This window comes from Fundulus heteroclitus, chromosome 11 (genome assembly GCF_011125445.2).
Source record: "Fundulus heteroclitus isolate FHET01 chromosome 11, MU-UCD_Fhet_4.1, whole genome shotgun sequence".
NCBI lineage: Eukaryota > Metazoa > Chordata > Actinopteri > Cyprinodontiformes > Fundulidae > Fundulus > Fundulus heteroclitus.
Genome location: NC_046371.1, coordinates 7678545 through 7691173, shown reverse-complemented (window position 1 = coordinate 7691173; position 12629 = coordinate 7678545). Strand labels below are relative to the sequence as shown.

At 42.4% G+C, this 12629-nt stretch overlaps 1 protein-coding gene across 5 annotated transcripts in view; it reads right to left on the bottom strand.

The window, feature by feature from the left end:
• dbn1 (drebrin 1) overlaps positions 1-5184 on the bottom strand; it is a 106057-nt gene extending 100873 nt beyond the window's left edge. For all 5 annotated transcript variants that reach the window (XM_021321977.2, XM_012873402.3, XM_012873404.3 and 2 more), the window contains exon 1: positions 5015-5184. In XM_021321977.2, coding sequence (XP_021177652.2) covers positions 5015-5097 — 83 coding nt within the window. In that variant the 5' untranslated portion in view covers positions 5098-5184. The remainder of the gene's footprint in view (positions 1-5014) is intronic.
• Between the last annotated feature and the right edge of the window lie 7445 nt (positions 5185-12629).

Genomic DNA, 12629 nt, shown 5'->3' with positions numbered 1-12629 from the left:
AAATGACTGTCGTCATTTCAGCTTTTAACTTTTTGCTCTCTTTTTTTTTTCTTCATAGTAGGTACACCTGGTCTGGCGTTCTGTTAACTGTGACATCATCCAGGGAAGACAGGCTCACCCGGCTACTACCATCTAATGTAGAACAGATTACTAGATCAATGTGTGCTTCTGTGCTTTTTTGTTTCTCTTGTTGTGTCTCTGCTCTGTCTTCTCTAACCCCCAGTCGGTCGAGGCAAATAACCGTTCATACTGAGCCCGGTTCTGGTTCTGCTGGAGGTTTTTCCTTCCTGTTAATGGGGAGTTTTTCTCTCCACTGTCGCTTCATGCTTGCTCAGTATGAGGGATTGCAGCAAAGCCATGTACAATGCAGACGACTCTCCCTGTGTCTCTACGCTTCTCCAGGAGTGAATGCTGCTTGTCTGGACTTTGAAGCAATCAACTGGTTTCCTTATATAGGACATTTTTGACCAATCTGTATAATATGATTGAATTTGACTTTGTAAAGTGCCTTGAGATGATATGTTTCATTAATTGGCGCTATATAAATAAACTTTTATTGAATTGAATTATATTCACCAACTCAGAAAATCACAGCACGCTCTCGGTTAAGACTGTTTCTTATTTTTTCAACTACCTAAATCGATCTTCAGGTTGCTTCTTTCCCATTTAGTGGCACATCAAGAGCCGCTAAAACAAGGTTTATGTTCATTTTAACGGATGGACTTGCTGTGTTTAGATTTTCTCCGAGCATCACCCCCACGTCAGCGTTCTCACAGTGCGATCCTCTTGTTTATTCTGCGTTCTCTTTCCAGAGAAATGGCTGCTTCCCCCTGCGGTTCCCCTCCCCAGACCTCTCGCAGGGTCCTCTCTGTGCAGCCGACCTTGCATCCAGACAGGAAGTCACCTCGGGCGCTCATAAATATACATTCGAACGAGAGCGAGCCGGAGGTTTTTAAACAGAGACTAACAACGAGACTGGCGCTCCGCTCCATTTTCTGCCGCCTTCGTCAGCCTGCCAGAGGTGACTCACAAGGTAATGGCTTCCTCCAGCAGCTGGGGGGGGGTCAAAATGTCACAGGACGGCAGCCACAGGCCGCTCTGCATTCCTGAGTGTCTGCAGATACTTTTGATATCGGATAACCCGGATAACTCGCTCAGCGCGCTTTGGACATCCTCCCCCGAACTGCGGCTCTAACCCAAAGACGACTTTATGATGTGATCGCCTCGGGGTCTGCAGGAATAAACTGTGACAAGCTTTGAACTGGATCCCGTTTTTTCACAAATAAAAGGTTTGCAGACTCCCCCAGCTCGTATTTCAGCTCCATCAAACAACCTTACAGCCAAAAGAGTTGTTCTTTTTAGCTAAAGCATCGAATGACGGCTGAAAAAACACCAAAAAAAAAAATGGCCATTACACAAATTATATTACACAATATGTGCCTCAGACCCAACAGTTCTGGGGATACTTAGTCTGGAGCTCAAAAAGTTGTCAAATTTGTGTACTTCAGCATGATAACACGGCAGAAAATAAATGATTCATCTCAGTAAATTAGAATCAAATCATCAAAAACTGAACGGCTACACTGCAAAAAGGAAACTAAAAGCAAGTAAATTTGAAAATTAAGTTTATTTTTCCTTAATCTGAGCAGCTAAATAAGATTATTTGCCAAAGGAATTAGTATTTTTACCCCTAAAATGAGATAATTAGATATCCTGCACTAGAAATAAGATGATGAAGATGAATTGTTCCTATTTTAAGTGCAAAAGTCTTATTTCATTGGCTAATAATCTTATTTGCTCGCTCAAATCAAAGAAAAATACACTAATTTCAAGAACATTTTACTCACTTTCTGTAGTGTAAACACATTACCTGGGTTCATTAGGCAGGAACATATTTCAGTTGTTTACTTCTGGTGATTTTCAACATTAGAGCTTACAGCCAATGAAAGCCTAACATTTAGTTTCTGAGAGAATCTTGAATATCACATCAGACCAATAAAAGATTATTTCTCTACAGAAGTCTGGGCTGAATAAAAAGCACGTCACTGCGACATCATATGCCCGTCACTTTTTGGTGGGTGCAACTTTTACATTTATTACTGCCTCCATTTTGGCAGCTGAAGAGGTCTGGGCCAGTTTTTCCCTCCACTCAACTTTTCATGAATATGCAACAGTGAACTGCCATCTTCCTTAGCAATGATCTGACGGAAGACGTCATAGACAAAAAAAAAAAAACGTACGCCAGAACGGAACGCATTTTTAAAAACACGTTTTAATGAACTCGTTTAATACTTCAGCTGATGGTGAAACAGACGTTTGGCTTTTAAATAGCCATAACCATCATAATTAATAGAAAAAAGGCTTAAAAATAGATCACCCTGTATGTAATGAAGCTATGCATGTGTGAACTGAATTACTGGGGGAAAAAATAAACTTTTACTTGATATTCCACTTCACTGGGATGCACCTATAGTGGGAAATTATATGTTTGTGCCAAAAATCTTCATTATTTTAAGTCTTCACAGCTTATTATTCCCCAAATGATCGCGTTTCAATCTTAAAGCCAGACCACTTCCTGCGTTTACCCTCAAAGCCTAGAGGAGAGACAGCAGGTCAGAGGGCGGCATTTAGGTGGGGGTGGGGGGGCGTGACCCTTGTTGTTTGGGGTCTGCGCTGTTTGCACGCCTTCGTCTTTGTTCAGATCCCATCGAGTGTGAAAAAAACGGGGGCAGGCCCGAGGGCCCGAGCATCGTCGCTCTGCAGCTCCGGATCGAAAGCATCTAAGCCGCAGCCGCACATGGAGACGGCTGACGTCACGCGACGCCGAGACAAAACCTCATTCACACTTTTACAGACACTCTAAGTGGAAAAAGCAGAATTTCCCGCCGGGATCAACAACGTGAATGTGAGCTAATGACATTTCTGCATCTCTGGAGAGCTCAAACGTTGCACTTAAGATTCCTGATGGATCTGGTCAATAAAAAAAGGCCTGAAACAGGAGGAGAAAGGTGACAAAAAAAAGAACCCTGACTTCATTTTCAAGCTGATATCTTCAGCCAAAGCATCAATGAGCAGACATTTTTAAGTAACCTCTGTGGATCCAGGCACGGACGTCGCAGTCCAAAAGCCCTGAAGCAAGATGCGGAACCAGAACCTACAAGCGTCCAGGCCGAAAGAAGAAGCTCGTCCACACCGATGGCCAACGTCAGATGGCAGCGGCTCACGTTTCACCGCGAAGACCGCGGCTCACGGGTGTTTGGCCGCAAACAAACTGGAGAACAGGACCTGAAACCTGAGCTGCCGGGCCACTGCACAGATTTCACAGGCTGCGCCTTTAATCGCATAAAAAAAAACAAAAAAACCTGACGTCTTGCCGCCTTATGACCATCGAGGACGAGGGTTACGGTTTAACTTTTAAACCGTTCTCTCTCGGCCGGGTTTGACCTTTTCTGCAACGGGCAGCGGCTCCTTGAATGACGGAAACGTCCTTCCTCTTCGTACTTTCAGACGTAAAACAGACAAGGGGGGGGGGGGGGGGGCGGTTTGCCTGCAGCAACACAAAGCCCTGTTTTTCTTTGGGATTCACCAAAAAACATTCCTGTTCTGTGTTGCTTAAAGGGAAGTCCAACCTTCAGGGGCTTCCTGCTTGGCTGAGAGCAACTGCAGAGGTATTGATTATTACTCTCAGCGCTGTCTGTTCATATGAGTTATAGAGTCGGCTTATCTCCAGTAGATGCTCCCTGAACAAACAATCCCCAGGTTTGCTTTTTATTGCTTAAACCAGACTAACATGAAAGGATTTACAGTCACAGGTGTTGCTTTAACTCCAACAAGTGTTTGTTAGCGGTAAAGTTGTGACGTTTTAAAGCAGGGTTGGGTTAGAAAAACAAAATCCCAAGCTTCAAAGGTCCAACAAGGGCCCTACGTTGACCCTGGAGGAGCTGCAGAGATCCACAGCTCAGGTGAGAGACGCTGTCATCGATACTTAAAATGTTCTGCAACATAAAGATTTAAACCCTACGTGTGTGGCTGCTACACACAGCCAGCGTGAGACATGGTTCTAGCAGCAAGCATGCATGATGCTGTTGCTCTTCACAGCGGCGCAGGGAGGCTGTACTGAGTTGGTGGGACGACGGATGGAGGCACACGCAAGGCCAACCTGCAGGAAACGCTGCAGGAGACCTTCCAGCAGGAGGTCACGTGGTAAAGCGGTCCAGTCAAAGTCCAAATCCTCATCCCAGGGGGGGGGGGGGCAAATCGCAGCTGTGCTGGAGAAATCAGCTTCTGATGCGGCACGTCTCAGTCCACCTCTGAGGAAGCAAGGCGTGAAGCGTAAACTAGCCTCACATCATTTCCGAGTGAGGAAAAGCCACAAAGAGTGGCGATGGAGGCCCCTCACCCCCCTCTCTCTGCCTCCTCCCACCGGCCTCGCCCCTCTCCTCTCCTCCTCCCTGGGTGAAGGGATGCTGGGGCTCAGCGTCCCCCCCCCCTCCCTTGGACCAGGCCTTCCCACCTCACAGTCACACCACCACAGCAGCCCGATTCAAGCTGCGCCCTGCTGGCCCAGAGTCGCTCTGCTGAAGGAGGGGAGGCAAACAAAGCAACAACGAGGAGACTCTGCAGTGCGGCTCGGATGTAACTGGGGGGGAAAAGGGGGGGGGGGGGGGGGAAGGGGGGGGGGGGGGGTAAAAACTCTCACTTCCACAGCAGTAAGGTTCCTGCAGCCCCGCACCTCACGGAGGAGTTTAACCCACGAGAAGCAGAAAGTAAACAGCCTAGAGTTCCCAGCCATGCGCGCACTTTACGCACCTGCGTCTCCTATTATATAAGAGTGACCAGAATAAGGATGACAGTGATGGTGCGACCCCAGCGCCGTCCTGCGCATCCTCTGCCCCGCAACACACACACACACACACACAAAACCCGGAGAAAAGCCCCGCAAGGCGGCAGCGACACAAGGGGAGACCGGGGGGGAGGAGGAGGAGGAGGAGGGCTGTCCGGCTGCAGGACTCACCAGTCGGTGTCCGAGGTCTCGTCAATGACGTCCTGGTAGGCGGTCAGCAGGGCCAGTCTGTTCTTGGCGAGATTCACAGCCATGTTTCTGTCCCTGCGAGCATCCAGACCGCTGCTGATGGAGAGAGACGCGGAATGAAAGCACACAGGAGCAGGAGGAGGAGAGGAGGAGGAGGAGGAGGAGGAGGGGAGCAGGAGGAGGATCTGACTGGTGGAGACAAAGAGGAGAGCGACACGTCCGCCGGGTCCTAGAGCCGGAGCGTTACGTCGGGAGAGTCGTGAAAAATACCTCACTCAGAAACAGAGACAAATAATAAAAAGCGATAACTGGGTTATAGAGAGGAAGAGAGGGCAGAGTGTTGTGTTAAAATGTTTAGAAGTCAACGAGGATCCCCGAAAATGCAAAAAAACTACTAGAAAAACGCGGTATTGGTCAAAGTACGGAAACCTGAAAGGACCAACAGTAATATTGTTTGTTTTTTGTCAGTATTGTAATATATTATTGCTAAACATGCGTATGCCGGACTTGTATGTCCCCAATTGCTACCCGTATCTGACACTGGTTGGGGAGCACCAGTTTCAACCTACTAGACATAAATAAGTATAATCTGAAAAATATACAGATTAATGGAGATAGATAGATAGATAGATAGATAGATAGATAGATAGATAGATAGATAGATAGATAGATAGATAGATAGATAGATAGATAGATAGATAGATAGATAGATAGATAGATAGATAGATAGATAGATACCAGTAATTCTTCATAAATCATATTTGGGAAATGTAAACATGTACAGCCTTCCATTTAATATAGAATACATTTTCAATTAACCTATAACTGATATTTTACTCTTCTTAGTAAAGTTTCTTAGTTCTTTTAATTATGTACATGTTTTTAAATGAATCATAACTTTTAAAAATGTATTTCATTTTATTATTCCTGTTCAGCTGAAACAAAATAAGCAATTTTCCATTTAACCACACCACAACATGCACCACAACATACAGTGGGATTTAGCAGTGAAAAAAACATAAGCACCAATTTGAAATTCCACAGTTTTACAGACATATGCTCCTTCAGAAAAAAACAAACAAATATTATTTAAAACCAAAAGTCCATCTGACAGAGTTAATGGCGCACAACGGACATGTAAAAATAACTAAATTAAAATAAATGCTGAATTGTTGCGCAACATGTAGAGAAAATACCAAAATAACGACTTTTACATTTCAATCTAAATGGAGAAAAGAAATATAAATAAAAAAGATTTGGGCAATAACTCTCAGCAGACGTTTTACATGTTCTCCATCCATGAAATCCTGCTGCAGATATGCGTCATATGTTCCTGGTGCTACTTGTGTGGAGCGGGTATGATGGTCCTCTCAGCCTGAACCTTTCAGGTTCTTTCAGATATCCCTTTATAGAGGGATCTCTGACTTGAATATCTGTGAGGATTTTATTCATATAGATCCAGATGGCTGCAACATTCTGACACTTGGACGTTTTAAATAAACAGAAAAATATTTAAGATAAAATATGAGATGCATGTCAAATAATGCCATTTATATTAAATACATTAAAGGGACTTAATTGCACACTTAAGTGAGATTTGTCAGCACCATCACTGAGATAGTCAGCACCGTCAGTTAAAACCCTGATGGTGGTGACATCTTATGGAGCTGACAGAATGCCATATTACCTCCATTTATATGATGTTATTGTGAAGGAGGCCATTTTGCAGATCATCATTGTATCTAAATCTTTACATTATACCAAAATTAAGTATTTATTTACCAAAATGTCATTAGAATTTTGGAAATTGTCAGTTATGGTGTTGACACAATATGGGTGACATACAACTTAGGAAAAGTAAAAGAATAACAAATGCTTATCAGAGTTAGCCCTGCTAGCAAAAGAAGACAAAGGAAGTGGTCATGGGGTCCTCGGAGTTTTTCAGTCCCTCCAATAATGCCTGATTTTTCTTTAAAAAAATTTTTTTACATTCTTTATGTATCGGTGTTGACAAAAAACTCAGTACACAATTTCAATGGAGTTGGAAAATACATTAAAAAAATTAATAGCATTTATTAATACTCATGTTTAGTAGCTAGGACACTTTATATCAGCATTTTTTTTTTTTTTTTTTTTACTATTTAAATCTATTGAGTTTTGCTCCAGGACAAGGGCTTTTACAGACATCGCCCACATACTACATAATTTAAAATAAAAAATATTCATCAAACACCTTGAAAGCGTACATTGTTGTGCTGACACTACCCAGGTTAGTTTTTCAGTTATTTGAAAATATTTTTTTTTTGTGTGTATATTTTACTCAAATTCCATACTTCTGTCCCTCATTTTTAAGAATCACTGATACGTAACATGTGTGAGGTTCCACAATGCTCCACTCTTGGTCTACTTTTATTTATCTTTTTCATTTATAATTTTTTTTAATATGTACATGAATATTTACAATGTGTAACAACTTTAAAGCATTGAGTATTTACATATTCAAAAGAGTGGGTACTAGAAGAGTAATTTTATATGTATACCCACAATTTAGCCCTATTTTATAAATAATCCCCATCAATATTTCATCTATTGAAATATAATTACAGTAGAAATAAAAATCATATAAAAAACCCTAGCTAGCAGTAACAATAACAACAATCATCAATATTATCATAATTATCAGTACTCCACACATTATATCCAGTATTTACCATATATTTATATGATGATTTGAACTGTATTATGTTTGGACGTTGCTTTATTTCAGCAATGAAATTGTTCCACAGTTTAAACGGTTCTCTTGTAGCTCTGGCCGTATGTTTCAGGTGGTTGTCCTACTTTAAATAAAGCAAAACCGTCTTTTAATACTGAAGGCTTTTATTAGCAATAAACATTTATCCCTTCCACTAAACAAGGCTTTTAATTTTCCTCTGTATTTGTCCTGGGAATCAGATAACAGGTGAAATAAACAACAAAAACAAATGAATAAATAAACAGTAATAATTTATTTAAATCAGGCAGCTTTTACAAGCCGTTTTATCCAACTCCCTCAAAGAAAGGAGAAAAAACAGAAAGCCCAAGGAAGACTAACTGAAATTTAGGGTGGACTTAATTCTTCTGACCTTTTTTTGGCCTCTGCTTGAGGATGAAAATCCACCGCCTTCCTTAGGGCCGATCATTTCCTCCAGAAGCCAAAGTCGCTGTGATCTCCCCGGCCGAGCCCTGACAGGCCAATTTGTCCAGTCAGAGGCTCCATTTGGAAAAAGCGGTTTACTGTCAGCTCGCTCTGCAGCACTGGATCTCGGTTGGACGAGCAGATCTGAACTCGGTGCCCGTTTCATCCTCTGCAGCCGCTGCTCTCCTCACAGAGACGTGAAGGAAGAGGCGGCTTTGTGATGTTTAACTTCTGCCGAGCAGTAATCCGGTCATCATCATTAACTGGTACAAGCTCAAGAGAAGCATTTGTGATGTTGGGCTTCTGTGCAGCTAAAGAGTCAAGTTCCCTGCATGAAATCACTTTTTTTTAAGATTGTGCTTCCAAGGAGTGAAACTTAAAATAGTTTTCCAGAAAGAGACACACTGACGTCAGATCCTGTATTATGTCACATTTCCAGTGTGTTTCTAAGCCCATTTTGTTTTAGCTGACTGAAATCTAGGGATGCATCGCTATGAAAATCTAGACTGATATCGAAATCTGTTGGGCCAGTAAGCGATATTTCAATTCAATTCAATTCAATTTTACTTATATAGCGCCAATTCATGAAACATGTCATCTCGAGGCACTTTACAAAGTCAAAATCAAGCATATTATACAGATTGGTCAAAAATGTCCTATATAAGGAAACCAGTTGATTGCTTCAAAGTCCCGACAAGCAGCATTCACTCCTGGAGAAGCATGGAGCCACTGGGTGAGTCGTCTGCATTGTTGATGGCTTTGCAGCAATCCCTCATACTGAGCAAGCATGAAGCGACAGTGGAGAGAAAAACTCCCCATTAACGAGAAGGAAAAACCTCCAGCAGAACCAGAACCAGTCTCAGTATGAACGGTCATCTGCCTCGACCGACTGGGGGTTACAGAAGACAGAACAGAGACACAACAAGAGAGACAAAAAAGCACAGAAGCACACATTGATCCATTAATCTGTTCTACATTAGATGGTAATTTACTATTACTATATATTTTATATAAATTTTCCCACCTTTGGACACTGAAAAAAAAAATACCACAACACTAACATTTCTTCCCTGCTTATTGAACACCCAACAAACCTGCTCTGCATCACAATCACTGCCCATCCGTCCACCTGTCCATCCATCCATCTGTCCATCCATCCATCATTCTGTTTGTATATCCATCCATCCATCCATCCATCCATCCATCTGCTTATCTGAGACCAGATTACAGAAGCAACAGGTCCAGTAGAGAAACCCAGACATCCTCCAGCCCCAAGGTGTTCTCAGGTCACACGAGATATAAAGTCCCTCTAACAAGTTCTGGGTCTTTTCCAGGATCTCCTCCTGGTGGGAGATGCCCTGAAAACCTCCAAAAGGAGGCGCACAGGTTGGATCCTGATCATATGCCCAAACCACCTCGGCTGGGTTCTCTTGATGTGGAGAAGCAGCAGCTCTACTTCGAGCTCCTCACCCCATCTCTAAGGCCACTTTTACCCAGGATTTATTTTTTTCATTCATGATCCAGACCTTATAACTCTAGGTGAGGCTCGGAACAGTGATGGACCTGTAAATCAAAAGCTTTGGTCTTTGGCTCAGTTTTTCTTCACCACAACAGACCAAATCAGCACCCGAATTGCTGCAGAAGAAGACCTGATACGTCTGTCCATCTCCCTTCACTCACGAACAACATACTTCACTCACCCCAAGATACTTAAACTCCTCTGCATGAGGCAGAGACTGACCCACGACCCAGAGGGGCAAACCACCTTCAGTCACTGTCACAGTCAGTCACAGGACCAACCAAACACGACATGGCCAACCCCCTGCCCCTCCTAAAACACATATTTAATGGTAAAAAGATGAAAACCAAACACTGGTTATTAATATCATCCCAGTCTTAGTTAATCGGATCGCTACCGAAATGTTAAATGATATCACTACAGATGTTAAAACAGATGTTAAAGCAGAAAAATCCCACCTCCCTCCTGATAATATCATCAACTGTGTCTCCAAACTGGACATCTGATTTTACTTTATCAACTTCTTATCCTTTAAGCCCTGTCTTCGCTAAAATCCCTCTCCCTTCTGATTAACTGACTGCAGTAGAGGAAAAATGGGGAATTTAGTCCATGCTTGAACTTTCTCATTGGTGACATGATAAATTTAGTTCAGGATTTTGGTAACAACACACTTCACATACCTTCTTATTTAATATCTGGCAAGAAAGACGATTATCCTTTATATTTCTGTATCGCAACATTTCTAATAATGAGTATTTTTACATACCATGGAGCAGTGCTGACGTTGTGCTTTTCAGCAACAAACCTTACCCAGACCCAGAAAGTGAAAAATGTCAGCTAAGATATCTAAGAGCTCTTTAGTTTTAGGGAACCCAGTTTTGGGGTCATTCTGCTTAAAGATAATTGGGAAAGAAAAAAAAGAAAAGAAAAAGGAACCCTTGAAGGGGTGAAAGTGGCGGGATGAGAAAAGATGAATTATTCAAAGTTTTATCTTGCACACGATTGCCGTTTGTGCCAATTAAAGAGCCCACCAGCGCCCACCGACCTGCTCCATTATCCTGCAGGCTCTGAGAACCGAGGGGAAGGTATGTGGGCCCAGCGCCAACCGGCGGGCCGGGGAGACAAACACTGGGGTGACCCTGTGGCGGGCCGGTTGCCACGGTAACCGTGGGGGGGGAAAATACCCCTTCCTAAATGTCAACTTTTCCGGGAAACGAGGAGAAAAGAACCTCATTTTCAGGCCGTCGCTCACAATGTTCACAAAAGGCCGAAGAGAGCAGCTTCAAGGAGAATTCCTGCACCGTTAGGTCACTTGCAGATCTGCTTTATTCTACAAATGATTCCCCAAATGGGCAGCATTACTGTTTTTTTTTTTTATTAATCTGTAACAAAATATGGAGGTCTGGTTTAAAATATGAATAGAGTTATTGAGGATTTGTTTTATGTATTACCACAAAAGGAAAGCTTTAATTTTTCTCTTCAAAAAGCAGCAGATTATGTCTTTACTTTTCTGGAAACCAGAAAAGCTTTCAATCATTTCAGATTCTCATTTTGTGCAATAACTGATGTGCATGCTATTTGCAGCCAAAAAACGTCAATAAGTTTTGGATTTGTAGAAAATTCAGACTTTTTTTTAATTGTCCAAGCCCAGTTTGCTTATTAAAGGCCACATATCAAGTTTCAGAACCTGAAAACCTAAAGAGTACTGAAAGTATGATATAAAATCTTTATTATTATTATATGTTACCATAATTGAAATTTTGCTGAGACACTGGCTTAGAATGCATAGATTACTCATAACATATATATATATATACATATATATATATATATATATATATATATATATATATATATATATTAAATAATTGATTGCACCAACAACATTTCATGGGAAGCTTAAAGCACACAAACATAGCATCTGCTAAGATTCATGTTCGGTTAAAAAAAAATTATAATGGGCCTATGACTGACTGTCCAAAACCTTTTTAAGATGTCAAATGGATGTGTGGCCGGTGGCTGGTCAAACACATGGATGGAGCAAGCACTTTAGCCGTGAAGAGAATTAGGTCAGCTCTGAGAAAGTAAACAGATGAAAAGCACAAATTTCTCCTCCGTCACTGAAAGCGGTCTCTCTGTGGGAAAGCACATCTCCATTAAGCTCAGTATGAAACAACTGCAATCTTGGTTTTAAAAGGAGAAACAACCCAAAAGTGAAAGAAGGGTACGACTATGACAGATAGCAAGGAGTCCACAGCCAGACCACAGGTGAGAAAAATGTTGCCTTTTACAGCTTATGTGTCCTCTATTGGGCACCAAATGTAGTCCAGGCTTTCCCCCAGCGCATCACATGCCTGGTCAGCCACCAGGCGTTACTCCTGCCCCCTCCCCCCACTAAGTGTCACTCGTTTAGACTTGGTGTTTTGAGAGCAACCTTAAAGTTCCTGCCTGGGAGAAATTGAGCGTAAATAAGCTAACGAACTAGCTGATATTAGCTTGATGCACACAACCTTCATGTTGCGTCCCTCCTTCGAGCTACATGACGCAATGCACCAACCCCCCCCCCCCCCCCCCCCCCCCAACGCGCACTTCCCGCAACCCACCGCGACACCTATTGCCAGGATTACCCCATTTTCTGATGGAAACCCTGATAGTCCTCTGAATAAGGTTATTGTTGATTATTGTGCTATGATTTAACCGTCACAAGTCAAGCATGGCCTGATTATGTGGAAAAAAGTGAGACTTACACGCTCACTGCATGGCCAACTAATTTAAAGTTGTTGAGAGAAACATCAGTGCCGACACAATGCTGTTCATCACTGGGGCAGAAATCACTATTTCTACCTGAACGCTGTCAGCATTGCAGTTTTTCCGAGCCTTAGCATTGTCACAGTAATATGATG